This window comes from Felis catus, chromosome B2 (assembly GCF_018350175.1).
Source record: "Felis catus isolate Fca126 chromosome B2, F.catus_Fca126_mat1.0, whole genome shotgun sequence".
In the NCBI taxonomy this organism is placed as follows: domain Eukaryota; kingdom Metazoa; phylum Chordata; class Mammalia; order Carnivora; family Felidae; genus Felis; species Felis catus.
Genome location: NC_058372.1, coordinates 37,442,395 through 37,469,326, shown reverse-complemented (window position 1 = coordinate 37,469,326; position 26,932 = coordinate 37,442,395). Strand labels below are relative to the sequence as shown.

Genomic DNA, 26,932 nt, shown 5'->3' with positions numbered 1-26,932 from the left:
AAAAGGCAAAGCTCAAACCAGCAGTAGCTGTCAAGCAAAAGCAGTTGTGACCACTAAGCCAAGAAGAAGTGGGGGGGGGGCGGGTCAAGGGGGTCATGCGGCAACATTTTCCAATGCAAATGCAAAAGGTAGTTCTACAAAGAAAGAAACTATTGCCAGAAATATGTATTGTCTACAGCAATGCCCAGGGATTATACCTCATCAGCTTGCCTTTGCTGGCCTCAGTTTCCCCATATTTAAATCTAAGGAAGTCATACTTCTCCCCAGCCTGAGTTAGTGACCCTCTTCTGCTCTCCCAGACCTTCATGTATAGTTGTCTTTTAATGAGTCTGCCTCCTCAACTAGACCTTAAACTCCTAAAGGCTGGGACTGTATTTTATACCTCTCTGCATCCTCAAAGCCTGGCACAGGGCCTGGCCTATAACAAGTTTTTAGTCAACACTTGCTGACTAATTGGTCTCTAAAGTCCTTGGAGGATTGAATCATAGAATGACTGGATCCTGTTCTCCACGGGGTTCAACATAACACGTAAGCCAACCCATCTTCCCAGAAGCTGGCCCAGGCTGCTTTAGTTGAAGCACTGTGGCCTTCTCTTCCTCTTTTTTAACTTCTTTATTCCCATTTCCAAATATTCTCCTTGGACTGTGCTAGTCAAAATCCCTGTTTTGCTTGCTTTAAACTTAAAGACAGGGGTCTAGTAAATGGGAACTACCAACTAGCCTTCTGGTTTACTTCCCTTTCTGCCTTGCTTAGGTCTTGCAGTGTGGTCTTGCCTTAGACTCTCTTGGAAGAAGATCTTTTTTTTTTTTTTGAATTTTTTTTTTAACGTTTTATTTATTTTTGAGACAGGGAGAGACAGAGCATGAACAGGGGAGGGTCAGAGAGGGAGTCACAGAGTCTGAAACAGGCTCCAGGCTCTGAGCTGTCAGCACAGAGCCTGACGCGGGGCTCGAACTCACGGACTGTGAGATCATGACCTGAGCCCAAGTCGGCCGCTTAACCGACTGAGCCACCCAGGCGCCCCAAGAAGATCTTAAGATAATGATTTGAATGGAAGAAGTTTACTGAGGAAGTGAGTCCCGAGAGCACTGACTGGACAGCAGGAAAGTGAGATAGGAAAGGGAAGAAAAGTGATAAAGGATGCTTTAATGAGCAGGTACTGCTGTGGGCAACTGAGGCTCCTTTCTTCTGAAGATCCCTGGGAGACTCTGTGGAATGTACCTCAGAGTCACAACCCATGAGGAGTGAGGGGGGAGAAAAAAAGGAGTGAGGGAGCTGGGGTATTTATCTACCAACTCCCACCCCCAGTTGGTTGAAGGCTCTTTGAGGGATGGTGGGAATACCCCCCAACTGCTGCCAGTGTGCCTCATGCACTAGTTGAACACATTCATGCAGCCAGAGAAAGCCCGCAGGTGCTTATAGAAATAAGCCATCAGCGGGTGCAGGCATAGTGAGTTCTGCCCCCGTGGTACAAAAACCTTATATGACATATTCTTAGCCTGATGCCCCAAAGTATTCCATTTAGGCTAACCAAATCTCTCCAGTTCAGAAAGCCCCTCTACAACATTCCTGAGAGGTAGTGGTCACCTTCTGACTGAATACTGCTACTACTGGGGAGAGCTCACTCCTCTGAGGATGCCATGCTGTCGCTGGAAATAACTGAGTTGCTGAAAAATCCTTTAATTTTTTAAAGCTTCCATATATATTACCTTGTAATTTCTTTTCTTTTTTTTTTTCTTTTATTTGGGAAAGAGAGAGAGCACACGAGCAGGGAAGAGAGAGAGAGAGAGACAGAATTTTAGGCAGGCTCCCTGCTCAGCGTGGAGTCCAACGTGGGGCTTGATCTCATGACCCTGGGATCATGACCTAAGCTGAAACTAAGAGAGGCTCAACTGACTGGGCCACCCAGGTGCACCATATATTACCTTGTAATTTCTGACCGTTGGCCTCAATTCTGCTTTTTGGAGCCCCATAGAATGATTCCCCTCCCCCGCCCCACAATATCTCTTTTAATAGTTTCTAAAAATAACTGGTATATTTTCACTATGACTCCTCTTCTCTGGCCCAAATCACCCACTGTCCTTACCACTCTTATTACAATATGGTCTCTAAACTAGTCATTCTCAACCTGGGGCAAATTTGACTCCCAGGGTACACGTGACACTGCCTGGAGACATTTTTGGCTGTTAAAACTAGTAGGGAGCGTTACTGGCAGCAATGGGCTGTGGCCTAGGATGTTGGTAAGGGTGCTACAAGGCACAGGACAGCCTCCACAACAAAGAATTATCTGGCCCAAAAGGTCTAAAGAACCAAGGCTGAGAAACCTGCTCTAGAAAGATCATTATCCAGGTCACTCTGCTCTGCATATGCTATGGCTTGTCATATAAAGCATAGTGCTAAGAACCCAACATGCAGTACCTACAGGGATAGGACCTGAAAGAGCATAGAACATGGGGGGGATCCTTTCTCACTATGACAACAGGATCGACTGTAGCAGCTGAAGCACCCACAACACACGCCCCCCTCCCCTCCAGTCTGTGGTCAGGGAAAAGCTATGAATCCTATTGAAACAAACTGGTCTCAAGCAGATGACTAAGAAACAAAAACAAAGACATAAAAACACAAATGCAAATCTAGAAGGAGGTGGAGTTCCCTCCAAGCATCTCCACAATATTTTCAACATGAAAAATTAATCAAATTTATTTCAGTTTTCCCTACAGACATAATTATAGATCTTCTCTACTAAATTTTTGTCACCTGAAATTATGATAAAATGCCTTTTAAAATTTTCATCCAGGCCACTCCCAAAAACATCAGACAGGACAGACTAATGTTGATCCATTTCTTAACACTTTTTTGGTAAGTTTGTGTTGACTAGTCCATTTAACTGTAGCTTACATTTATTTACTTGATTAAGGACACACCAGTTTTCTGGTGTTTCTTTTACTATAAAGTCCTACCAAACCTTCAAGAAATAGGTTAATTCCTATTTTATTCAAACTGTTCTAGAAAATGGGAGTGGGGGAGAAGATGGAGCCACCCTTCAGCTTATTTTATAAAAAGCTAGTATAATCCTAAAACCAAAATCTTTCAAATATAGTACATGAAAAGAAAACTACAGAAAATAATCTCATTAATGAACACGAATGCAAAAGTCCTTTAAAAATTACTAAACTGAATCTAGCTTTGAATTTTATATTTTATAAAGTGACTGAGTTTTGGTTATTCCAGGAATGTAGGATGTTTTAACAGAAAATCTATTAATGTAACTCACTACGTTAGTAGATTGAAGAGGTGGGAAGGAGTCAGGAATGGACCACAAGCACACAGAGAAATGTTCTTATTCTTGAGTAGCTTTTTCTGTGTAATAAAACTCACAAAACTTCTGTGACATAAAATAAGCATTTATTTTTTTATACCTCTTGGGGTAAGCTAGGGTCAGCTATTTGAGGTTGGGCTCAGCTGGGCACCTCAGCTTTAAACTGCAGGTCTGTATGTCAGCTGGGTGACTATATATCCACCTGACTCTCATTATTCTTAGACCAGCTGGCTAGCCGTTACAAGTTCAACTCATGGCAGTACAGAGTATTAAGAGGGTGCATTCAATAAGACAAAGATGCTTCAAGCCTCTGCTTGCATAATGTTGCCATTATTCTATTGGCCAAAGCAACCTGTGTGGCTGAGTTCAAAGTCAAGGAATGGGAAAGTATACTCTGCCTTTTATGGCACAGATGCAAAAAATGAAGTATTGAGGCCAAAGACTTAATATATCACAAGGCATGTGAACATTTTATTCCTTTTAATGTACAAATATGATATATATGTGTAAATATACCAATTGGCCCCAAGTGTGTGTGTGTGTGTGTGTGTGTGTGTGTACACATACATATACACTAAATTTATTATGTACAAACTATTTTATAATAAAAATTAAATTCACACATTAAGCACACTTTGGGACCTTTCTTATTGACTTCCTTTATAATCTTATCCAAAAAGAAAATATAAGTTATTAATGCAGCAGGAATTGTTCTTCATCTCTTTCACCATAACTTTTCATTCTTTCGACCTTTTCCAGAAAAGGATTTAAAGAGGTTTTACAAATTTCTGAGACAAAATCAACGTATAATAAATCAGAAGACAAGGCAAAGGGAAAATCAGGTTACCAAAGCAAGATGGGCCTGGAATGGCATTAGTACTTGGCTGGATAGTCTCCATTTGCTCCTTCTGATCCTTTTTCCCTCCTTCCCTACCTGGTCTGTCCTCCTTGAAGGGCTCCCCTTTCTTGGGCTTTTCCTATAGTACAGGTCTCAAGGGTTCTGATGACCACTGTGTCCCCTTGTTGCTTGAAGCCCAGAGGCTGGTAACACTTCCTGTGAACCATCCCCGACTGGCTCCCTTAATCATGTCACACCTCTGTAATAACTCCTTCATGAAACTCTCCCTACTTAATCGGTTTGGAAGTGTTATTTTTCCTGCCAGGGACCCTGATTACAAGAGCCCACAAATTACATGCCTTAAGTGTAAATACCCACTAGAAGTAGACCATAAATATAGCTCTAAGGTCTCAGAGTGATTATCAAGTGGGAAACACAATCAATAAAAGAACCTCCAGTCTCTCGAGAGAAGCAGACCTACTCCAGACACCAAGATGGGCAAGAAATTTTCTCTGTGGTTTCTCTATCAAAGGTCATTGTGTTATAATGACCCCATTCTTTTCTGTCTTACAAACCATCTCTATTCAGGGCTCAGTCCTCCAATATCTTTCCTCCTTATCCACATTCACCTTCTATTTGATCTCTTCTAGTTTTATGGCTTTAAATATCATACATGTGGATGATTCCCAATATGTTTCTCCAGTCCTGACTTTTCCCTGAACTCATTTTCACCATCCAATTGCCTACACTGGATATCCAACAAGCATCTCAAACAAGCATCTTGGCATTCAAAAACAAAGCTCTCCATGTTCGTCCCATACTCCTCCCTTCCTAGTCTCCCCTCATTTCAGTAGAGGGTCCCAGCACCATTCCCTTGGTTGCTCAGGGTATGTGGTCAGGAGGGAGAGAGAATGGCAGAAATCTATCATGCTTGATTCCTTTTTTGCACATTCCACATCCAATCAATCCACACATTATGTGGCTCAGCTCTTCAAAATATATTCAGAATCTGACCACCCCCATTACCACTACTGTAGCCCAAACAGCCAGTCTCTCTTGTCCTACTGTGCTCCTAACTGGTTTTCCTTCTTCTACCCTTGCACTCTTCCAGGACCCCATCTGAAGCAGCCTGTGTACTCCTTTAAAAATGTCATGTCATGTCGTCTCCTATTCAAAATCTTCCAATCACTACCATCACACTCAGGATGCAATACAAAGTATTCACGTTGGCCTATAGGGCCTCACATCTGGATATCTGTGAGTATTTATTTTCTACTATTTTCTTCCCTCTGCACTGGTTACACTGGCCTCCCTGATGTTCTATGAGCAAGTCAAGCGTACACTTAAGGTCTCAGAACCTTCGCACTTGCTGTTTCCTATCACTGAAACATTTTTTTCCAGATACCTGCATGCCTCACTCATTTCACTTAGGTCTCTGTGGGAATGGCAATTCCTCAGAGAAGTCTTCCCTGGTCATCAGCTGTAAATAGTCCCACCATCTCTATTCCTTACTTTATTTTTCTTCATAGCACTAGTCAGTATCTGACATTACATTAAATATAAATATGTAGTTACGCATTTGTCTATTTAGAATGTAAGTAAGTGCTAATAAAACGGATGTATTTCATTCATCCCAGCATCTCTAGTGCCAGACACAACACTTGACACACAGCACGGTCTTGATAAATATTTGTTAAATGAATGAGACTCCATTCTACTTCATCTAGTTTCTTGACTCAAAAACTCAGCAAGATCCAAGAAATACTTGAGTCTCAATTATGTGAGTGGCACTTCGCTAGATGCTTAGAGCTTTAAAAATCTAACAGACACCTGAGTCTTTTGGGTGAATAGTGATTGGGAGAGGGGATAAGGGGCTCCTCAGTGTACTAGAAACGTTCTTTTTCTAGATAGTACAATACTTACAGAGGTGTATTCATAATTACAAACCTATTGAGCCCCCCCACTTAAGATTTGTGTATTTTAAGTTGCACACCGATAAAAGTGTTTTTTTCTTAAGTCTCTGACCTATCTAGACACATCGAGAGGTAGTTTGCATTGTGGTAAAAGCAGTGACAATGATCTGTATGGCCTGCCTGTCTGCTATGCGAGAGGTGAGTCACCTCCAAGTGCTAAGATCGGCGTATCAAAAGGAAAGGGGGAGACTATACTGTGTTCCTTTTGGCACCAGAACCTCCCAGATATGATGGGCCTTCTCTAATGCCCTGGGACCACCTTTTGAAACTGGCCTGCAATACTAGCGCCTAACTGCTAAAGGGATGTTCCCTTTAGATCCCTGAAGTGAGATGGAGCACTGGAGAACTTTCCTCGGAAGAGCCCGCGGAAGAGAGGGGGCCAATGGAACAGTCTTTATGCTTTAAAAAAATTTTTTTTAAAGTTTTTATTTAAGTAATCTCTAACTCAAGGTGGGTCTTGAACTCTAACCCTGAGATCAAGAGTCGCATGCTCTTCCGACTAGGCCAGCTAGGCGCCCCTATGCTTTGGATGCTTAGCCATTTGCCCTGAGAGGCTGACACTCCGTCCACTAGCGTTTAGAGGGCATTATTAGCTGTACATTCAGCCCAACGAACGTCACAAACACTGGTGCTCGCGGAGTCCCTGGCCCCCAGCACGCACGCGCGGCACAGAGCCGCCGCTACGCAGGCGCACTGCGGCCAGGCGCCGGGCAAAGCGGAGGGCAGGAGCCCGGCCGGCGGGTGCGCGCTCCAGGGCGCGCGGGGAGCGAGGCGCGCGCCATGGAACAGCGGTTAGCCGAGTTCCGAGAGGCCAGGAAACGGGCCGGGCTGGCGGCCGAACCCAACACTTCGAGCCGGAGTGCACAAACCTCAGGGAAGAAGGCGGAAGCAGCTGCGACTCCAAAGGCAGCTCCAGGCTGGCTAAAACGGTTCCTGGTGTGGAAACCGAGGCCCGCGAATATCCGGGCCCAGCCCAGCCTCGCTCAGGTGAGAGGAAGGCCTCGCCCCGCGGGACCTAGCTTCAGGGACGCTGTCGTATCCACCCAGTAAAATCCGGCTGAGGCCACACCCACTGCCCGCCCATCGCGTGGCGGCCTTCAGGCCACGCCCCCACCGAGGAGCCGTCCCCGCCCACCACGCGAAGGAGCGGGAGTCCAGTTCCCTCCTCTGGTTCCCACCTTCGCTGGCGGGGCGGGGCTGCCGGCGCCTCCCGACTGTTGAGGGCCGGAGCCTGGCATCTCGGGCCACACGTGTCTGCACTGATCCTTCGCTTTGACATTTTCTTTCCAGCCCGCGACCCACGCAGATCCTGATTCCGGTCGGGAAGCGATGGTCTAGGGTCCTGGAAGAAAACACCTCTGCCCTTGAGTTACTCACAGCGCGTTGAGTTATTGTGATGCCCTGTAGCCTGCGGGAACTTCTCCACCACCGCTTTCAGCTGCAGCCCTCCGCTAATGGAGGGTAAAGGTCTAATTGGATACTGCTAAAAAGTGGCAGTAATGAAGGCTTCCTTTCATTTCGCACCTGGGACACATGCAGCCAGTAGCCCAGAAAGCCTGTGCTTTAGAAATAGCATTTGAATACAAACGTGCAAAAGTGTGGTTTGTGTAACTGCCAGAGGCCGCAGATGCTTGCTTGTGCACCTCTATTAACTAGGGAAACTTACTCAAGTTCTCTGGTGAATGTTCAGGTGAAAGCATTATTTAGATTAGTATGATAGCCTTTCCACTCTTTGATTCTTTAGTATTCTCTTAATGTTCAGATGAACTTGGTATTTTCATTTCACATCTTGTATTTTCATTTCGTTTTCACTCAGGAGTAGAGTGGCAAGGTGCCCTGTGTGTGAGATTAGATTATCTATGTTGGAATACAGGACACAACATGGAGGGAAAATAGGTGCCTTGAGACAATCTGTGACAAAGCCTTCCTATCTCAAAAGTGTAATAGCCAAAAAATTCCTTTTGAAAATGAAAATGTTGGGGCGCCTGGGTGGCGCAGTCGGTTAAGCGTCCGACTTCAGCCAGGTCACGATCTCGCGGTCCGGGAGTTCGAGCCCCGCGTCAGGCTCTGGGCTGATGGCTCAGAGCCTGGAGCCTGTTTCCGATTCTGTGTCTCCCTCTCTCTCTGCCCCTCCCCCGTTCATGCTCTGTCTCTCTCTGTCCCAAAAATAAATAAACGTTGAAAAAAAAAATTTAAAAAAAAAAAAAAAAGAAAAAATGTATTGGAGCAGAAATGTACCTTACTCCTCTTAAAATTATTTCTCTTAGTTCATTTATTATTGCACAACATCTGGTTTTAGGCAATTTTTTTAAACCAAGGAGAACTTATGGTTACTCAGTTTTGATTAGATACTATTCTCCATAACACGCAGGGTTCCATCAGACTTGCAGAAAGAGAGTGCAGCAGGGTTCAGACAATCTATTTCCTTGCATGCGGTTTATCTCAGGATAACTTCATTGTTGATTAGAACTCACTGAGCACAATTGGTTAAGATTTTAGAATCTACTTCCCTTACCCTTTTTCCTCTCCACAGTTAAAAAACAATGTCTAGCCCACACAATGAGTTTTTGCCTGTGTGTCTCATTTCCAAAGGAGTATGAGATCATTGAATTGGACCCAGAGAAGCTGAACTTGGAGAAAGTTTCCATTATTAAAAACCTAAAAGCTGATGTCCCGACAAAAGGATGACAGGAAATGCTGGATCTCCAGTTGTTCTTATTAATTACTCTGTTTTTCATAAGGGACTCTGTCTTAAGCTCATTTTCATTGGCTCAGTTATCATTCGTGGGTTTGCTCTGGTGTGAAAATTCTCATTAAATTGTTTTTTTCTTTCTCCCAATTTACAATCCATCTCTCTTAATCATTTTGGAGACACACAGTGGCTTGTCAGAAATTTCTCTAGCCTTCTATTTGTAATTGCTTCTTGGTTGTCATTGATAAGGAAGCATCCATATCCTCCTTCCTCCACTCTCGAATTTAGCTTGAAGAAAGCAGTCCCCAAGATCAAACATTTCTTTCTGTGACAAGCTTGTTCCACATTGGGACCAAAATGCTTGTGACTTTTTTCAACCCCACAGAAGCCCCCTGTCTCCCTGCCCAGGCATACCCTGCAGCAGTCCCCAGCACCTTCTAGCCCCAAGGTATCCTCTCTCATCCTGTGACTCTGCCCCTCCAGCCTTGGCTCGGACTGACCCACTGCTCAAATGCTCTCCTTTGGAGTCACCTGGCTAACCACAGCCTTTGCATCACTCTCTCAAACCCAGGAATCACCTTCTAATATCTTCCCTTTCCTTGCCATCATTCATTCATTTATTCAGCAAAATTATATCCTGTGCCCAGTCTGTTCCAGCTACTGTCCCGAATCTGGGAAACAGTGGGATAAAGGCAGATGAAGCCCTGTTCTCACAGAACTTGCATTTGGGGCAGCAGATGATAAACAAAGCTGAATGATGAATGCTATGAAAGGGGGGAAGAACAGGATGCTATGATAGTGAACTGGGGGTGAGAGGTGCAGAGTGCTACTTTAAATTGGGTGGGCAGGGAGGACCTCCCTGAGGAAATGGCGTTTCATAAGAAGAAGCCACTCTTCGAGAAACCCAGGACAAGGACAAGGGCACATGTGGTCACATTTTTGCTGAGATTTGTAGGAGAGGAGGGAAACATCCAGGTCATGTGAGGGGAAGGGGGCATTCCTCTCAAAAGAAACCGTAGGTGCAAAGGCCCTGAGGTGGTAAGCAGCTTGGTATTTGAGAAATGGAAGTATTTGCCCTAAACTATGCCTCTATGTGCGGTGACAACCACAAACACTTCCATACACAGCTTTTATAGCAGAAGCCACACTGGTCCTAAAGCAAATGCCAAAGGAAGTAGAGGAATTTCTATATCTCTCCTCTTGTTTGTTCCCTTTGCCAGTTGGTTTGACCCATTCCCCCATCTCCTAGCTCTCTAACCCTTCCCTTTACCATTCCTCATAAAGGTCCCTAATTAAGTACCAAGAGCTTTGGAGGGAGGCTGTGCTGGGATCCTGCACCAGTCTCCTCTCTATCACTAGCTGTGTGAGACTAGGGGAGTTACTTAACATCTCAGTGTTTCCCTATCAGTAAATTGGGATTAACAGTGCTTATCTCCTGATTATGGGAGATGGGGCGTCTCAAAGGCGTGCCATAAATCGTGGCCATAAGCATTATTCTTTTTATACTCCTTCAATGATAAATTCAGTTTACAGTAAATTTCAAGTTGTACACATTCAAAATGTATTCTGCATCCTTCAGTCAGTCATTTCTCTCTGACTTCTGTGTCACCACCCTAGTTATGCCTGGCCCTTCTCTCTCACTGAGCGTCCTACGTGAGCTACTCACAATTTCCCTGCTTCTAGCCTTGTAGCCCATTCTCTACCTGTCAGCCAGAGTAGTCTTAATATAAATCAGATTATATTAGTTCCCTGCTGAGACTTTCAGTGATTTCTCTATTGTGCACACTGGTCAAATCTGAAAGGGACATTTATTTACTTAACAAACATGTGTGTGTCAGGAGAGGGTGTGTTGCTGATGGCATGTTAAGGACTTTTCCAGTCTAACAGAAAAGGTAATAATTACAACCTTAACACTAGAAAAGAAGGTTGCAACAAAATAGAATTTCTGAAGCAATGTAAATCAGATGACCTATATTTTTTATCAAGACCAGATAATATTTGTGGTCCCGTTTTAAATTATCATGGGAGGAATGGGGATATAATTGAAGAAATGAACTAAAAGTTATGCTGTGTATTGAGAACCTACGTGTGGGGTGCTCTGTTTGGCTCTGGAGACACTAAAAGATAAATGGTAGTCCATTGGCCTCCTGGTAGCAATCTAAGGACACATGCGAACTGTATTAAAAGAAAAACACTTGGGGTGGCTGGGTGGCTCAGTCGGTTAAGGGTCTGACTTCGGCTTAGGTCACGAGCTCACGGTTCATGAATTCGAGCCCTGCATTGGGCTCCGCTGGCAGTGTGGGGCCTGCTTGGGATTCATTCTCTCTCTCTCTCTCTCTCCCCCTCTCTCCCCCTTTCTCTCTCTCTCTCTCTCTCTCTCTCTCTCTCTCTCTCTGCCACTCCCCCATTTGCACTCTCTCAAAATAAATACATAAGCTTAAAAACACAACACTTAATGAGCATATAGTTTGGTGCTCAATGAGACAAAGAGGCAGTAAGTGCTCTGGGAGGCAGAGGGGGAATCCCTCCTTGATAGCTGCAGAGGTCAAGCATACACAGTTCACCAGTCATGCTGGCCTGGAAGGAAGGCACAGAGCTGAGAATGGAGAGGAAGCAGAGCAGGATACAAGGGGGGGCAGTGTCTCTGGGTAGTAAGCCCTGTTGAACTGGAGTAGAGCAGTGGATTGTGGATTGTATCGTACAGTTAATTTTTTAGATCATTGTTTTACAGACTGTACGTCGTGACCCGTTAGTGGGTGGTGAAATCAATTTAGAGGATCTAGTCCTCTGTTAAAAACAAATTTTAAAAAAGTGGAATGGAAGATGAGAATTTCATGTGTGGTGAAGATATTTGTTGATTTGTGAAACTTTTTCATATATACATACATACATACATACATACATACATATATACATATATATATATATACATACACACACACACACATATATGTGGGGTCACAGTACAAAATGTATTTCTTATTATGGATCATACCCAAAAAATTTTGGAAAATACTGGACTAGAGATCAAGCCTCCCTAAAGCTATCTGAATACCTGTATCTCCCATTCGCACCCAACCCAGGGGCCTGTGTACTGGCATTTCTATCTGTTGAATAAATGGAAGGCCTTGCATGGATTCCAGCCCAAGAAGTTTACATTTTAACCTGTAGGCAGTAAAATTTGTTGAAGGTTTGTGAACAGAAGGTTGGGGGGCGGGGTGTTTTAGGAAGTTCATTTAGCAGCTATACATAGGATGTTTTGGAGAGTCCAGGCACAGAGGAGGTAAGACACTGCCTGGGCTTGGTGGCATGTAGGACAGTCCTGGGATGGAAAGGTTGTGGCTATAATGGTGATTTGTTTTTAAGAAGTGAAAGGGATTTTTGTTTCTGGTTTCATATAGTCCTCATTTTAGACTCATGCCACTCACAAAACTGTAGCTCATCTAATCCAGTCAATAAGCATTGACTCTGTGTGTGAAGCACTAGGTGTGGCTGCTGCATTATCACTTACTGGGGAGTTTCTCTATGGGGCACAAATTAGCTCTTGTTAGCAGCAGACTGATCTGAGGAAATGACTCCCATGAATGGGAATCCACCTGAATGCTGTAAGGATTTTATCAGGTCACAGCTCACTAAGTGCAGATCAGTTTTGATTCCGTTGGAACAGGGCACGTGAGCTCTTTGGAGATGATTGTTTTAGGGAGCAGAGCAAGAAAATAGAAATCAATGAGCTGGAGGCCTTCCCAGAGCAATGAGAGCTGTCTTTCCAGATTGGTTTTTATCCTTTGAGCCCCATTACCCTTTATTCTTACTTCTGTTTGTTTGTGTGACCTAGGAAGTGGCTCAGCCGGGGAGCAGCACGTCACAGCCACCACGGAACACAGCCATTCCTCTGCCTTCACCACAGGACCAGTCTTTCCTGATCAACATCACCTTCTTGAAGGTTCTTCTCTGGTTGGTCTTGCTGGGATTGTTTGTGGAACTGGAATTTGGCCTGGCCTATTTTGTCCTCTCCTTGTTCTACTGGATGTATGTCGGGACACGAGGCCCCGAGGAGAGGAAAGAGGGAGAGAAGAGCGCCTACTCGGTGTTCAACCCAGGCTGCGAAGCCATCCAGGGCACCCTGACAGCAGAACAGTTGGAACGCGAGTTACAGTTTAGACCCCTCGAGGGGAGATAGGCCCTGCTCTCTTGCAGCTAGCCTCCCACATGGCTCCCTCATAGCCTCTGGACATGGGCTCGTGGGTTTGATTTCAAGTGCCCAAGACCTTATAAGAGCAGCTTGCAGGTTAGTTCTGTGGCTGTGAACTTCTGCATTCTTTCCCCAATCTTCTGCTGCGGTTTTATCATTGAACTTCTCTTTGGTTTTGGTGAAACCCCTTGAATGACACTCAGTGTGGATATGATGCCCTTTATAAAAAGTACATACTCAAAAAAGAGAGCTGTTTGTCTCATTATTTGAGAGAGGCACTTGTAAAGCAGTAGAAAGGGATTGGGGAGATAACTTTAAAACACCCAGCTGTTTGAAGGAATGGTGTGTTAAAATAAATGTTCTCTTTAAGTCTTTTCGTATATGCTATAAAGCATTTTTTCCCCCCTGAAAAATTTAAGTTGCAAGTTTTTGTTTTTTGGGTTTTTTTGTTGCTGTTGATGATGTTTGTTTTTTCATTGTTTTTTGGTTTTTGTTTTGTGTTTTCTGCTTTAAATCTTGCTTTTTTTTTTTTTTCAGTCATTAATGGTAATGAAAAATAAAACAGCTTCAAAATACTTGCTTTTCAGAAACAGATCCCCATTGCCCATCACCATCTTCCATTCTCCTCAGTTATTCTGCTCCCACTTAATGAAGGAAGATTAAGAGAAGACAGAGTCCTAAGTGACAGGTGAGGGGAGGTAGATTGGTAGATTTGGTAAGTGGTTATTTATGATGAATTCAGCAAGAAAAAAATTCCTGAGTGTGTTCAGATGAGAGCTGTGGAAGTGGAACTCTAGACTTATTGGCTGCGTGGGTTGTTTCTTATATTCTGAGGGCTCTGGAGTAAGCAGTCCCTTTCTTTGCCTGTGGGCCTCTGGTGAGAAATTATGTAAATAGGGGTAACCAGACATGATTTCAGTCGTTCTTCCTCTTCCAGTACAAAGTTAGTGTTTGGGTTCATTAAAATTGGGCCAAAGCAAACCATTAAATACTTTTTTTTTTTTTATCGATCATACTGATGAGTAAGAGGAGTCTAGTTTTAAAGCAATACTTTTTTTCTGAAACTTTTAAAATTTTAAGAAATTAGTGATTCCTCAGTAGGATTTCAACTTCAGAATTCAGTTATTCACTCATTCTGACAGTAACTTTAATATTTATGAGATATTCTTAAATAATGGATGCTTATTGCTGAATTTTTTTTCTTTCTTTCCTGATTTGCTTACTATAGCCAAACCTTAGCTCCATTTAAATGTAACTTTTACTCATTGAATGCCAGCTCCCTGGTAGGCACTTGAGGGAAAAAGGAGACATATTCCCATTGCACTGAGCATACAGTCTAGCTGGGAGGGGGATTGGTGGACAAAATAAAACAAGCAATAGCAATAATAGAGTGAGATGGGGTGCCTAGCTGGCTCAGTTGGAAGAGCATGCAACTCTTGACCTCAGGGTTATGAGTTCAAGCCCCACGTTGGGCATAGAGATTACTTTAAATAAATAATTTAAAAAAATAATAGAATGAGGTAAGTTTCAGTTTTAGGAGCGTACAGAGGGGATGTTCTCATGAAACACACTTTGTAGCCAACCACGTGTGTTCCAGCCCTTGCTGAAAATTCTTCTGATCTGAGGAGCAGCTTTGTCTAGCCCTTTGCTGACAGGCACTTTGGCTGTCCCTCAGAACCCTCACTTGACCAGAAGTTCTCTATAGCTAACGAAGAAGTACTTTCTTTCTTTTTTTTTTTTTATTTAAAAAAAATTTATTTTTATTTTTTTTGAGAGAGAGAGCATGAATAGGGGAGGGGCAGATAGGGAGACACAGAATCCAAAGCAGGTTCCAGGCTCTGAGCTGTCAGTGCAGAGCCCAACACAGGGCTCGAACTCACAAACCAAACCATAAGGTCATGACCTGAGCGGAAGTCAGACACACTGACTGAGCCACCCAGGTGCCCCACAAAGAAGTATTTTCTTCCTTGACTTCTGTCTCAGCTGGGCCTCCAGGAAGTATGGGAAACAGGTGAACCCCTATTAAACAGGCAAGGTTTGATCATATTTCAGATACATGATTTTGTTTCCAGATTTATTTTCTTCAGGCTTTCTTCATTTCCCTGGATATTTTACTTGGGCTTTGACATTTCATAAAAGCCAAATACAAGGAATATCCCTATTCAGAGACTCACTACAATGCCCCGCTCAATAAGCATTGTTCTAGGAAAGAATTCTCATTTTTAAAATGTGTAATTCAGGGGCTCCTGGGTGGCTCAGTAGGCTGAGTGTCCAACTTCGGCTCAGGTCATGAACTTGAGGATCATGAGTTCGAACCCTGCGTTGGGCTCTGTGCTAACAGCTCAGAGCCTGGAGCCAGCCTGCTTTGGATTCTCTCTCTCTCTCTCTCTCTCTCTCTCTCTCTCTCTCTCTCTCTCTCTCTCTCTCTCTCTCTCTATCTCTCTCTCTCTGTTGCTCCCCCACTTGTGCTCTCTCTCTCTCTCTCTCTCTCTCTCTCAAAAATAAAGATTAAAAAATTTGTTTTAAAAATGTGTAATTCAAACTTTTACTTAAAACAAAGCACCTGTAACTCCAAATTGGGAACACATGATCCAATTAGCAATCTCAGCAAAGTGGAGACTCCGCTTGGCATAGAAGAGACTCAGCTTAGGAGTGGATCCCACTAGCATTCTTTAAAAATGTAGCTGTTTATAATGAGGTGGAGCTTGATTGCCTTAAGCCCATCTTTCATGGGATTTTCTGTGCACGATCTGTCACCTCTCCTTGCTCACCTCTCGCCAAAGGTTGCATGTAATAACAGCATTAACTTCTAGGAAAAGTGGGGTGTGAACCAATTAAATGCGTGGCAGGGGAGAGAGGAAAGGACAGTATGTATTTGCTGTTCTTATCAGACCATTAAGCTTTAGGTGCAGTCTTGATTTCCTGAATTTAGAAAGGCCTATTGATCTCAGAATTTCCACTCAGGGCCCGACCATTAGCTCAGCAAGCAGCTTCCATTAAAGGCTGCTTCTGTCACCAGGGAACTTGAAATCCCAGAGATGCATTCAGTCCCTATGATTGCTGTGTGCACTGTGCATAGGTGAGGTCATTTCTGTCCAAATCTTACAAGTAAATTGGCTTTTGCTTCTATTCACATTGTCCCGTCTTGTCTACTCACAGAGACTGTTAAATGAACCTCTACTTGTAGGGCTGGAATGGACCCCAAAATGCTATCAAATGCATCCCCCTTGCCTTGGGCAAGGACCGCATTTATTCCTGACCAAATATTTTTTTTTCCTGGTGACCCCTAAAGAAGAAGAATCCGGGTACAAGATTTAGGCACTTCTTAGGAAATTCTTAACCGAAAGACTTGACCCCCAATGCCACCGCAAGTTATTACTTATCTAATCTCAGGGGACATGGAACATCCTCCAGACTGGTGAACTGTTACTCTGTTCTCGCTCAGTTTTCTCTGTTCTCCAGACTAAATCATCCGCATTGTACCTCTGGGACAATCACTTTCAAGCTAACCCTGACACATTCTGAGGGTTCCAGTTCAGGACAGAGGTGAATGTCACAGTTGGTGGGTACAATGACTTTTCTCAAAAGCTCTAGAGTTGTAACAGTGATGATCTGGGCATATGTATTTTGTGCTATTAGGATTGTACTTTGAGTCTAGGAGGTCTTTGACATTTGCCTTTTGACTGATCTCTGCTCATAAGCTCAGTGCTAAAATCAAAAGAATAAAAAATAAAGGAAGTTACACAATTGACAAAACCAATGATCGTCATCTGGGCAGAAGAAAGTGAAATTTTGTGTTTTGTTTCCTGCCACTCACACTGTTAACCAATATTTGTATTTAGGCTTGGCGCTGCTGGGGAACCCATAAGTGAGCTTGGGCAGACAGTCCATCCACCGTAAGAGCCAGGATACCTGGTGGGGCTGGGATGCATCTTGCCACCAGGGGGTAGCATAGAGCTGCTGCTATACATCCTGGTCCCTTCTCCCCACACTTGGGAACTTATGTAATGTGGAAAACCCACCGGGATGTTTATCTGAACCATTTGTGCTGCTTTTTCTGATGTTCTTTTCACTTCAAGATTCACAAAGGAAAGGGCTCATCAAAGGTCCTGGAAAAGGCACGGAAAGCTACCAGAAGTGATTTATGCCGATATTTTAAAATAAAACAACAACCCCCCCTCTAGACTTAGCAGGCAGTATTGCCCATCTGCCCATCTTTATCCATTTATCCATCAGTCTGTCTTCAGGTTTGGGTCATTTCTTATGAAGAGAATCAAAAGCCTAACATAGTATCAACTGTGGACGTTGGTGGAGCAACTAATCTTTTCTAGGCCAGGTGCCCGGCTCTGATGATCAGTTATCACATTGATAATGAAGGCAAGGTCCCTTTTCTTAAGGAGCTCACAATCAAATGGAAGGGGCAGCCAATAATCAGACAGTTACCACAGGATAGTGTGGTAAGTGCTATGAGAGTGTGCAGTCTAAATGAGGGCCAGAGCAGAGAAAAAGAGGTTTCAGAACCCTAGGGTCAAGAAGGGCCTCCTGAAGGTGATATTGTATTGAGTTTGAAAGAACATCCGGTACTCCCCCAAAAAACAGGGGCAAAAGGGCTTTTTAGTCACAGGAAACCACCTGGCAAAAAGGTGATAATCTGGAGGGAGAATTGCTTGCTTGGGAAAAAGTGATGCATTCTGAGAACGTATATTATTTTTTCCAACTGGTTGTTAACATATATATAAGCTATTGATTTTGGTGTATTAATTTTGTTATAGCTCTTGTCCTTTATTGAGTTTTCTTACTAATTATAATAGTGTTTTACTCGTTTTTGTGGATTTTCCATGTAGATAATTATTTTCTTTTCCAGTAACATAAAATTTAACTCCTCTTTGTCCAGTTTTTTTACCTCTTGTTTTTTCCTCTTTGTCTAATAACATTGGCTAGAACATCCAGAAAAATGTTAAATCAGAATGATAGTCAGTGATGTCTTTGTCTTGTTCTTGACCTTAATGAGCATGCTTTAGTATTTTCCCATTAAGCATGATGCTGTCTCTGGGATAAATGGAGAGATAATTATTCATCTGTATTTATGTTATTAAAAGTTTTTTTTTTCCTTCTTAAATTAAGAATGGATTTCACATTTCACAAAATCTCTTTCAGTGTAGTGGAGATAATATGACTTTTCTCTTTGACCAATTAATGTAATCAGTTATATATTTACACATATTGAACCATCCTTTTATTCCTGGAATGAGTGACCCTTGATTTTAATGTACTGTTCTTTTATTTTTTTTTAATTTTTTAAGTGTTTCTTTATTTTTGAGAGAGAGAGCAAGCAGGGGAGGGGCAGAGGGAGGGGGAGAGAGAGAGAGAATCCCAAATAGGTTCCTCACTGTCAGGGCAGAGCCAGACACAGGCCTCGAACCCACAAACCACAAGATCATGACCTGAGCCAAAATCAAGAGTCAGATGCTTAACTGACCAAGCCACCCAGGTGCCCCTGAACTGTTCTTTTAATGTTTAGTTAAAATATTAATAGTTAAAATTAACTTTTTAAAATATCTCTGTTAATACTTTTAATCCATAATTTTCATGAGATTATAGTATTTTTTAAGTATTTTCAGGTATTGGAATATATAAAAGCATAATTTTTAGGTCTTCATTAAAAATTATTCCTTTTATCATTATAAAAAACCATCTCTGCTTTCTTTATTACTTTTGCCCTGAATTCATCCTTATCTGATAGTAAGATTGGGACCCCTGCTTGCTTTTTTTTTTCTTTCCCCATGGTAGTCTTTTATTTGTTTATTTTTAAAATAAAATTTATTGTCAAATTGGCTATCATACAGTGTGTACTGTGTGCTCTTAATTTGGGGCTAGATTCCCGTGGTTCATCGCTTCCATGCAACAGCCAGTGCTCATCCCAAGTGCCCTGCTTTCTTTTTGTTTGAATTTACCAAGTCTGCCTCTGTCCATACTGTGGTTTTCAGCCTGAGTCATTTTTATCAGGTGTGTTGCTTGTATATAGACAGTAGTTGGATTTTACTCTAGAATACATTGTGAAAATATTTTTCTTTTATTAGGTGAGTTTCACCCACTTATATTTATTGAAACCTTATCTATCTCGTCACATTTTATGTTATGCTTTGTGTTTATATTGGTAATTTTACCACACGGTCTCTGGTTTTGTTTTAATTTTTTTCCCTTTGTGTGTGTGTGTCTTTCGATAATTTGGAAAACTTATATTTCTGTTCCAAAGTTGTTGGTTTTTTTTTTTTACTTTAGTGGCTTAATCCTTTTGCATTTCAGGCAGTATTTATTAATATCATTTGAAAAATAAATATAAGAAGTTAGTATTTCCCCCTTTTCCCTACTTCTCTCCGCTCATCAGTTGTCAATTCTACTGACTGGTTAATTGACTTTCCATTTTTAAACATAATTGTAAACTGTTACTTGATTTTTTAGCCTTAAATTACAGTCACCTGTGACTATGAAGGATGAGGAACTCAACATACCTATGCTGCTTTACACCTCCTATCCATTTTCCTTTCGTCATTTTATTAATTATACCATTACTATATTGTTTAAATTAACAAGAGCTACATTCCGTTCTCTAATCATAATTTGTACATTTGTTTTTGTCTTAGTCCTACCTATAATTGATTTTTTTCACTTAATGATAAGCTATGAATAAATTCTCATGTCTGTCTGTCTTCTACAATATTAATTTTGACAGCTGCTAATATCACTGCATAGATAAATGTATCCTTTATTTAGCCAATCCCCTATTACTAAACATTAAGTTGTAGCCAGTGTTCACTAGTAGGAATAGTATAAATAGGCTAACCTCTTTGAAATTGAAAACTGTATTTCAAACTCTTAGAAAAGAGTAATTAGAGGCCAGTCAAGATAGTGGTCTCAAACTACAGTGACCGTTCACATCTCCTGGGGATCTTTTTAAAATGAGGATTCTGGTTCTGTAGGTCTGGTCCAGGGCCTAGGATTCTGCATTTCAAGTAAGCTCCAAGGTGGTGCTGATGCTACAGGTGTTCAGACCATACTTTGTGTAGCAAGATCTTTGAATACATTTTATGTCTGGAATTTTGCTTGAATGAAAAAAAAAATGCTCGAAAACATAGTCTGTAGCATTGCTTCTTGGGTCTTATGACACATTTAAAATATTAGGTTTGTCTCAATTTATAGCATATTATTATTTGTGAATGTTCATTTTGCAATTTTTTTAATGCACCTGCAAGGTTACCTTAGGTTATACATCTGCTCGCTTGCCTGGGCCTATCAGGGCCGTGTTCACAGCAGCCTATCAGATGTGCACATCGCTGTCACGTGGGAAAAAAGGCTGAGAACCTGAGGACCAGCAACAAAGCAGAGTTCAGGCAGGCACACTGGAGTGAACTGGTGAGAAAGAAGTCTTATAAATGATGTCTGCACTCCTAACCCTTTGGCACGTGTCTTTCATTTGGTGATTGGTTGGCTATTTATTGGTTTTATCCTAAAAGGCCCTAAGTGATCTGGCTCCTTCTTGCCTTTCCCAGTTATATTCACTTCCTTCATGTTCATCATACACAAGGGTTTAGCAAAAATGGTTTGGCCTTGCTCTGTACGGGGCCAGACAGAAAAACTTTTGTTGATCATACTGTCTCTGCCACAACGACTCAGCTTGGCTATTATAGAGCCAAAGCAGCCATATGTGACAATATGTGAACAGATGAGAATGCCAGTAAAACTTTGTTTATAAAACCAGGCAGTGAGCCGTAGTTTGCTGACCCCTCCTCGAACACACACAATAAGCTTCTGCTTCAGGGTCTTTGCACTAGCTGTTCCTTTGCTTAGAACTCACTTCCCTTAGATGATCCTGGGACTTTTTTCCCTTGCTCCGGTCAGATCTTTCTGCTATCACATCATCCAAAAGACCTTCCCTGTCCCTCTCCCACCCCCTCCCCAACCCCCAAGTACAAGATAGCACCACTCCTCCATATCTCCATGTCCTTTTTTTTTTTTTTTTACCTCTCTCCTATGGGAAATACTATATTTCGTTGCTTTACTAATAATATCGATCATATTTGGATAATTTCTAGAGAAAAGCATATGCATTTATAGGCAGAGTATTTTTATACATTTAGCAGTTCCTTTGCAGTGAACCAAAATAGATTTGTTATGCAGAGTTTGTTTTAATCATATTCCTTCTAATGATTTGCCCCCTGAGACTTAGACTGATTTCAGCAGTGCTAAACATACCATATGGCGAAATGGCACAGGATGATATGAAAACATTGCTTTGTTCTAAAGTCTCATCGGTGAAAAAATGTCTTTGGCTATTCTGGCTCTTCTAATGGGTTATACCAGGTTCTGCACCTATATGTGATTTTCAAACTATTTATGGAAAGAGGAGAATTTCCTACACATTCATACGTTTCCCAGAAGCAGAGGAAGCCTCATGCCTGATGAAAGGCTGGTAAATGCAGGGTGAGTAAGGGAATCGGGAGGACATTTACTAAGGAGAGATGATCAAATGGGAAATTCACTTTAGGACTTGATAGCTTTGGAGGATCCAGCCCCAGAGAGGAGAGAGGGGTTGGATTCCAAAAAGTCTACACAGGGTGTCCGTGATCTTGCTGCAGCCTTTGGAAATCTATATCAGTGCACCATTTTGAGTACAGCTGAAGAAAGTCTCTTCATGTGGGCTGCTGTGCACATTTGGGGGCATTGCTGGGTTTCACGTGATGCCATACCCTCGGGGGCTTGTGCACCACCGATACAGAATGTCTCAAGAGCGGTTGGCATTTCTTATGTGAGGAGTGACACCAAGACTTAACCCAGTGAGGGAAACAAGAAGCAAAGGTCGCCTCCTGCTAGAAGAAGGGCTGTATCTGAGAAGCAGACAGCTGGTTTGGGGCCAGGAGAACATGAGAAAACGTGGTTGCAGCTGACGCCAAGACTGCATGAAGGTGGCATCTTTTCTGGACTTGTGGCCATGATGTGACTTCATCATGCTTTGGTTGGTAGGCTTCATGAACTTTACCGCTTCCTGAAAGAAGGTGCTTTTGTAAATACCTTATGTAAAGTATGGTGTTATGGATGTTTTTCCTGATGGCTAAGAATAGTCCAACACAGTATAATTTGTAATGTAACCTGATTCTTTTATATGAGATGTCTTTTCATCTGATTTTTTTTACTGTACCTTTCTAAAAGATGCTGTTGGAAGGACATTGGCTTAGCTTAATCAGAGTGAGATGTCTTTACTTTTGTGTGTATCTCCCACATTTTGGTTCTCCCAATCTCCATTTCCCACACCAGAACTTGAAAGATGAAAGAGCTTGAGGGCGGTTTCATTGTATAGTGACATCTAATCGGTAGATATCAGTGGGGTTCAGTAAAACCATAAATTTAATTTCCTAAGCATTTTTTTTAATGTTTATGTATCTATCTATTTATTTATGAGAGTGAGGCAGAGACAGAGTGCAAGCAGGGGAGGGGCAGAGAGAGAGGGAGACGCAGAATCTGAAGCAGGCTCCAGGCTCTGAGCTGTCAGCACAGAGCCCGATGCCGGGCTCAAACTCACAAACTGTGAGATCATGACCTGAGCTTAAGTTGGACGCCTAACCTACTGAGCCGCCCAGGAGCCCTGATTTCCTAAGCATTTTTAAAGTTATGAAGCTTTCGAGAGTTATGAAGCTTTCGACAATATTTGGTCGTAAAATACCTGTCTCTATAAGCCAGAAATGTACGTAAATGGTTCTAGATTGTTGAAGATAGGACCTAAAAGGTAAAGTAACTGTGACCTTTTTGTTGTGGTTGTTAAATGTGTGTAGTTAAGGTGCCCAAGTCCTGAGCTGTGTTTCTAATTCTTTAGAAGTAGAATTAGAATAATTCCTTAGGTCATATGGAACTGAAAAGTCTTATATAAACTGTAGTTATTATTTCAAGTCCTTGCTCTTTCACTGTAGAGATATGGAAAGTTAAAAAAAAAAAAAAAGTTGCTTGCAAATCTCCTCTTGGTATTACCTGCCTGCTTCCACCCCAGAGCAGTCCATCTCCTGGCACGGGACTGCTCAGGGTTTGTAATTCTCAGCTATTGATTTTATTCTTGGAGGTTGCAACACAGATCAACCCTGAGGTCCGTTGGTCCTACATGAGAAGGAGCCACAGTAATTCATTCTACCACTGGTGCCTGTATCAGTGGGAGAAATAATAAAAAATCTGTTGGACTTACTCTAGGCTGTGATCTTTTTCTCTTTCTAAAATGACTGTGTTAGTTAAAATGAGCCTTAGGACCAAAGAAAAGAATCTACCAAGGTTTAAGATCAGAAAACTCTTCAGGGAAAGAGCTCAGATTTATGGAAGAAGGAGTTAAAAATACTGGCTGGAGATGGGGCTCCTAACTCGGCTCCCTATAGCCTCCCACGGGTAATTCCCATTCTTTTTTTTATTGTTTACTTATTTATTTTGAGAGAGAGGGAGAGAGCACAAGCAGGAGAGGGGCAGAGATGGAGAGAGAGAATTCCAAGCAGGCTCCACACGGTCAGCACAGAGTCTGACATGGGGCTCGACCTCATGAACCATGAGATCATGACCTGAGCCAAAGTCAAGAGTCAGATGCTTAACCGACTGAGCCACCCAGGCGCCCCTGGCAATTCCCATTCTTTTTTCCACCTCCACAATTTCCTTGTGTCTTTTACTACAGCTCTTTCCCACATTTAAACGGTCTGTTGTTTTTTTTTTTTCTTTATTTGCTTTTTTATGTTAGGGCCTCATCATCTTTCCCACCTACTCTTCCCACCTTTGGGGACACTCAATTTCTACTTCTTCCTTGTCCCAGTATTGGTTCTGTTTTTCCATGCTCTTCAATATTTTGCCTACATTGTTTTCTATTCCAGGTTGCACTGCTGGGGTTTTCTCCCCACTAGTTCCAGTAAGGGAGACCCCACTGTTTTCAGTATTGTCTTTATTGTGTGTGTACATGCATGTGTGTGAGAAAGAGGGTGGTGGAGGGAGAGAAGGGAGGGAGGGATTGAAAGACACTGCATTGCACATGCCTAAGGCATATGTTTTTGAGGGGATAGTGAGAGGAGATTTGGCGGTGGGAGCCAAACACTTGGGAATGCTTCTATACAAGGCATATGAGTGACATTCTTCACAAATGCTATTTGGAACTCAGTTATCCCCATCTGTGGGGCATCAGTCCCTGGAATGTGGCTCTATATTGCATGTGACCACGAGTGAGTCTGAAGGCCAAAAATTCTCATTTATTTCCTCCAGGAGAGCAGGGAAACTGCCCTTATCCCTTGTTCAGGCTGAGGTTAAGACCTGTCAGGCCCAAGTGCACCCTCTTTTCCTGAGGTTGTTATCTGTCTGGCTTCCCTACAGATGAGGTGGTCATTATTGGTTTGGGCAGGTGTCTTCGTTGGGATGGGGAAGGGAGAGAAAGCTCTGAGATCCATCTTTCTTGTGCTGCTGAGTGGTGGAGTAAAGACATAGAACGCTGAGAACATCACAAGAGAGTGAATGAAGTCAAAAGCAAGACTGATGCAGACAAGCCAAAATGCAGATATTCTGTCTGCAGATACCAGGAGAAACGACATATCATTTGCTCTCAGAGTAAGAATTATTATTCGGTTTGAAAGAGACAATCCCCAAAGCGTGTCTGAAAAACAGGTGTGTTTTAGGAAACCTTCAGATGAGCACATTGATCTTCAAATGGGTAGCTGAAATGGTGGCGGAACTGGGGAGAATCTGCAATTCCTCTGCTCTTCTGAAAAGAGTCGGCTGCAAGCTCGGAGAGTGAGCGATTACTTAAACTGGAGAGAAGTTCATTTATCTGAAGATGAATCTCTAAACAGCAGCTCCATTCAAATTCTGTGGCTACTTTGCAAACAAGGCTTGTGCTTTTATGACATTAAAAAAAATGGATTTAATGGACTGAGTTCATTTAGACAGGGGAGATCAAATGAATGAGCGGAATTAGAATACGCGTCCATTTGGCCATCAGTCATTGTTTAAGCCACTCGACCACCCAACTTCTCTAATTAAATGGCAGCGCAGTCCCTGTATAAGGGCTGCGATGGGTAAATTAGTACTTGGTAAGTGCTTTGAAGATGAAAATCACGACATGAGTAATGAGCAAGGGTTTTTTTCTTAGGCTGGAAACGGCATCTTTTGTGTTTTCCCACTGTGCCATGAGTCACCTGGGCTGGACGCTGCAGAAAACCTCCTCTCCCGAAGGAAGAGCAAGAGAGACACAGTAATGACAGGCCTTTATTTGACGTTTACAAGGCAAATTAGGGAAGAGCCTGAATCCGTTTCACATCTGTGTAAGGAATTCTAACACCATACACGTTTGCTACCTATAGATGCAGGGTGTATTTTATATGAATTTATACATTAGGAAGTTGCATGAAAATTATCTTGTTTAAACATTCATGAGGAGCAAACATCCCCCAAGAGCACTGAAGACAGAAACCCAGCTTTGTCCCTCCTGAGAGCCTGGCTCCCCTCTCTCTTCTCGCATTTAAAGCTCCACATCAAATCCCCTCCAAAACCAAGGGGATGTGGAAGTTTATCTGCTTTGAGGATGTGATCACTATTACTGGGAGGAGCTTCAAACTGCAGATTTGGATGTGAATTGTGGACCATTTGGCAAGGTCCAGCCCTATGGGTCTGGGGCGGATCTTGCTCCCTTGCAAGGAAGCCAAGACCCTAACTTGTTATATGTTCCAAACTTTGCTGGGAGTTTTTGTTCACCACATTCAAACATTCTCATTTATATATGTTTTCCTTCTCCCAGATTGCTTTGACACAGTGGCAATTAGTCATGCTCGATTGTCTGGGTTGACTAATTACTGATAGTTTTGACAGGCCTCATCAGAAAGGTTGCAGAGCCCCAGTGTAAGCTAGGATCCAAGCCCCTGGCTGCAATGCTCCTCGCTGTGCCAGAGTATGGAATGCGGTGCATCATTTCAGCCCTGGCAGTGCCTCACTCTCAGCTGCACCCCCAAATTGGTCACAGCTGAGAGAACAGCATTCCTAGCGTAGCTAGTTGGGGGAGGAGTGTGGGGAAGTTCATTATAGGGCTGGCAGGGGTGGGGGAGGAGGTAGTGTGGGGTGGCAGGGGTGGGGGAGGTAGTGTGGAGATGGGGAGGAGCTTGGGTGCATCAGAGAAAAAAATGCACCACTGGATAAGGTCCTGAGAAACTCGCTTTAAATGGCCAAAGGGGAGAAGAGAAAACTCTCCCCTCTGATAGATTCAGATGTAGGTGAAGTCCAAGAGATTTGGGTCATTAATGGGAAAACAGTTATGCTTATCTGCTTCCTGCCAATCTGTATCCATTGACAGAGCAGAAGTAATTATAGATACTGTAGACACACTGTGGCATTAAGTGTTTGAATTACACTGCTTAACAACACTTCCTGATATGGCCCTCCAGGCGCGGCCAGAGAACTGGTTTGAGCCAGCAGCCAACACTGTAGGGGCATGACAGTATTGTCTGGGGAAGTTTCCCACATTTTCTTTCCCCCCCAAAACTCCAGCAACAAAAAGGAAAAAAGCCTGAGTTGATACTCATTTGGTTTCTGTTGAGTACTTAGTATGTCATTCACATAGCTGTCTTAGCAGAGGAAGCAGGCATATTTCATTTGAGGGTTTTCATAGTTTGGCTCCTCATAGGAGCCAAAAGCAGGGTCAGCACTGTAGAATCAATTCAGTAGAGGGAAAATAAACCTTTGGAATATATTTTACCTTCCCTGAGCACGTCGCAGGCATTAGCAATAATGGGAACCCTGTCTGCGCATGGAGAGGAAGCATCTACGGCTCAGGCCCCCGCCTATCTTCGCCCTGGGCTGTGCAGTCCCATGACCTTCACAGTGGGTGGGATGATTCTGGATTCATCATCTCCTAACTTTATGC

General features: G+C 42.7%; 1 protein-coding gene across 1 annotated transcript; it reads left to right on the top strand.

Annotated features, from left to right (window-relative positions):
- Window positions 1-6,808: 6,808 nt before the first annotated feature.
- On the top strand, window positions 6,809-21,001 carry SAYSD1 (SAYSVFN motif domain containing 1). Its single transcript, XM_023253939.2, has 3 exons — window positions 6,809-7,117; window positions 12,658-13,702; window positions 20,268-21,001. The coding sequence occupies exons 1-2, from the start codon at window positions 6,911-6,913 to the stop codon at window positions 13,000-13,002; spliced, it is 552 nt and encodes a 183-aa protein (XP_023109707.1). The 5' UTR covers window positions 6,809-6,910; the 3' UTR covers window positions 13,003-13,702; window positions 20,268-21,001.
- Window positions 21,002-26,932: the final 5,931 nt, after the last annotated feature.

What these genes read in the sequence shown, in the direction of transcription:
- SAYSD1 (XM_023253939.2), top strand. Translation starts at nt 6,911, where the DNA reads ATGGAACAGCGGTTAGCCGAGTTCCGAGAGGCCAGGAAACGGGCCGGG. An exon ending in CCCAGCCCAGCCTCGCTCAG is followed by an intron (nt 7,118 to 12,657) that starts GTGAGAGGAAGG and finishes TGTGTGACCTAG; the next exon opens with GAAGTGGCTCAGCCGGGGAG.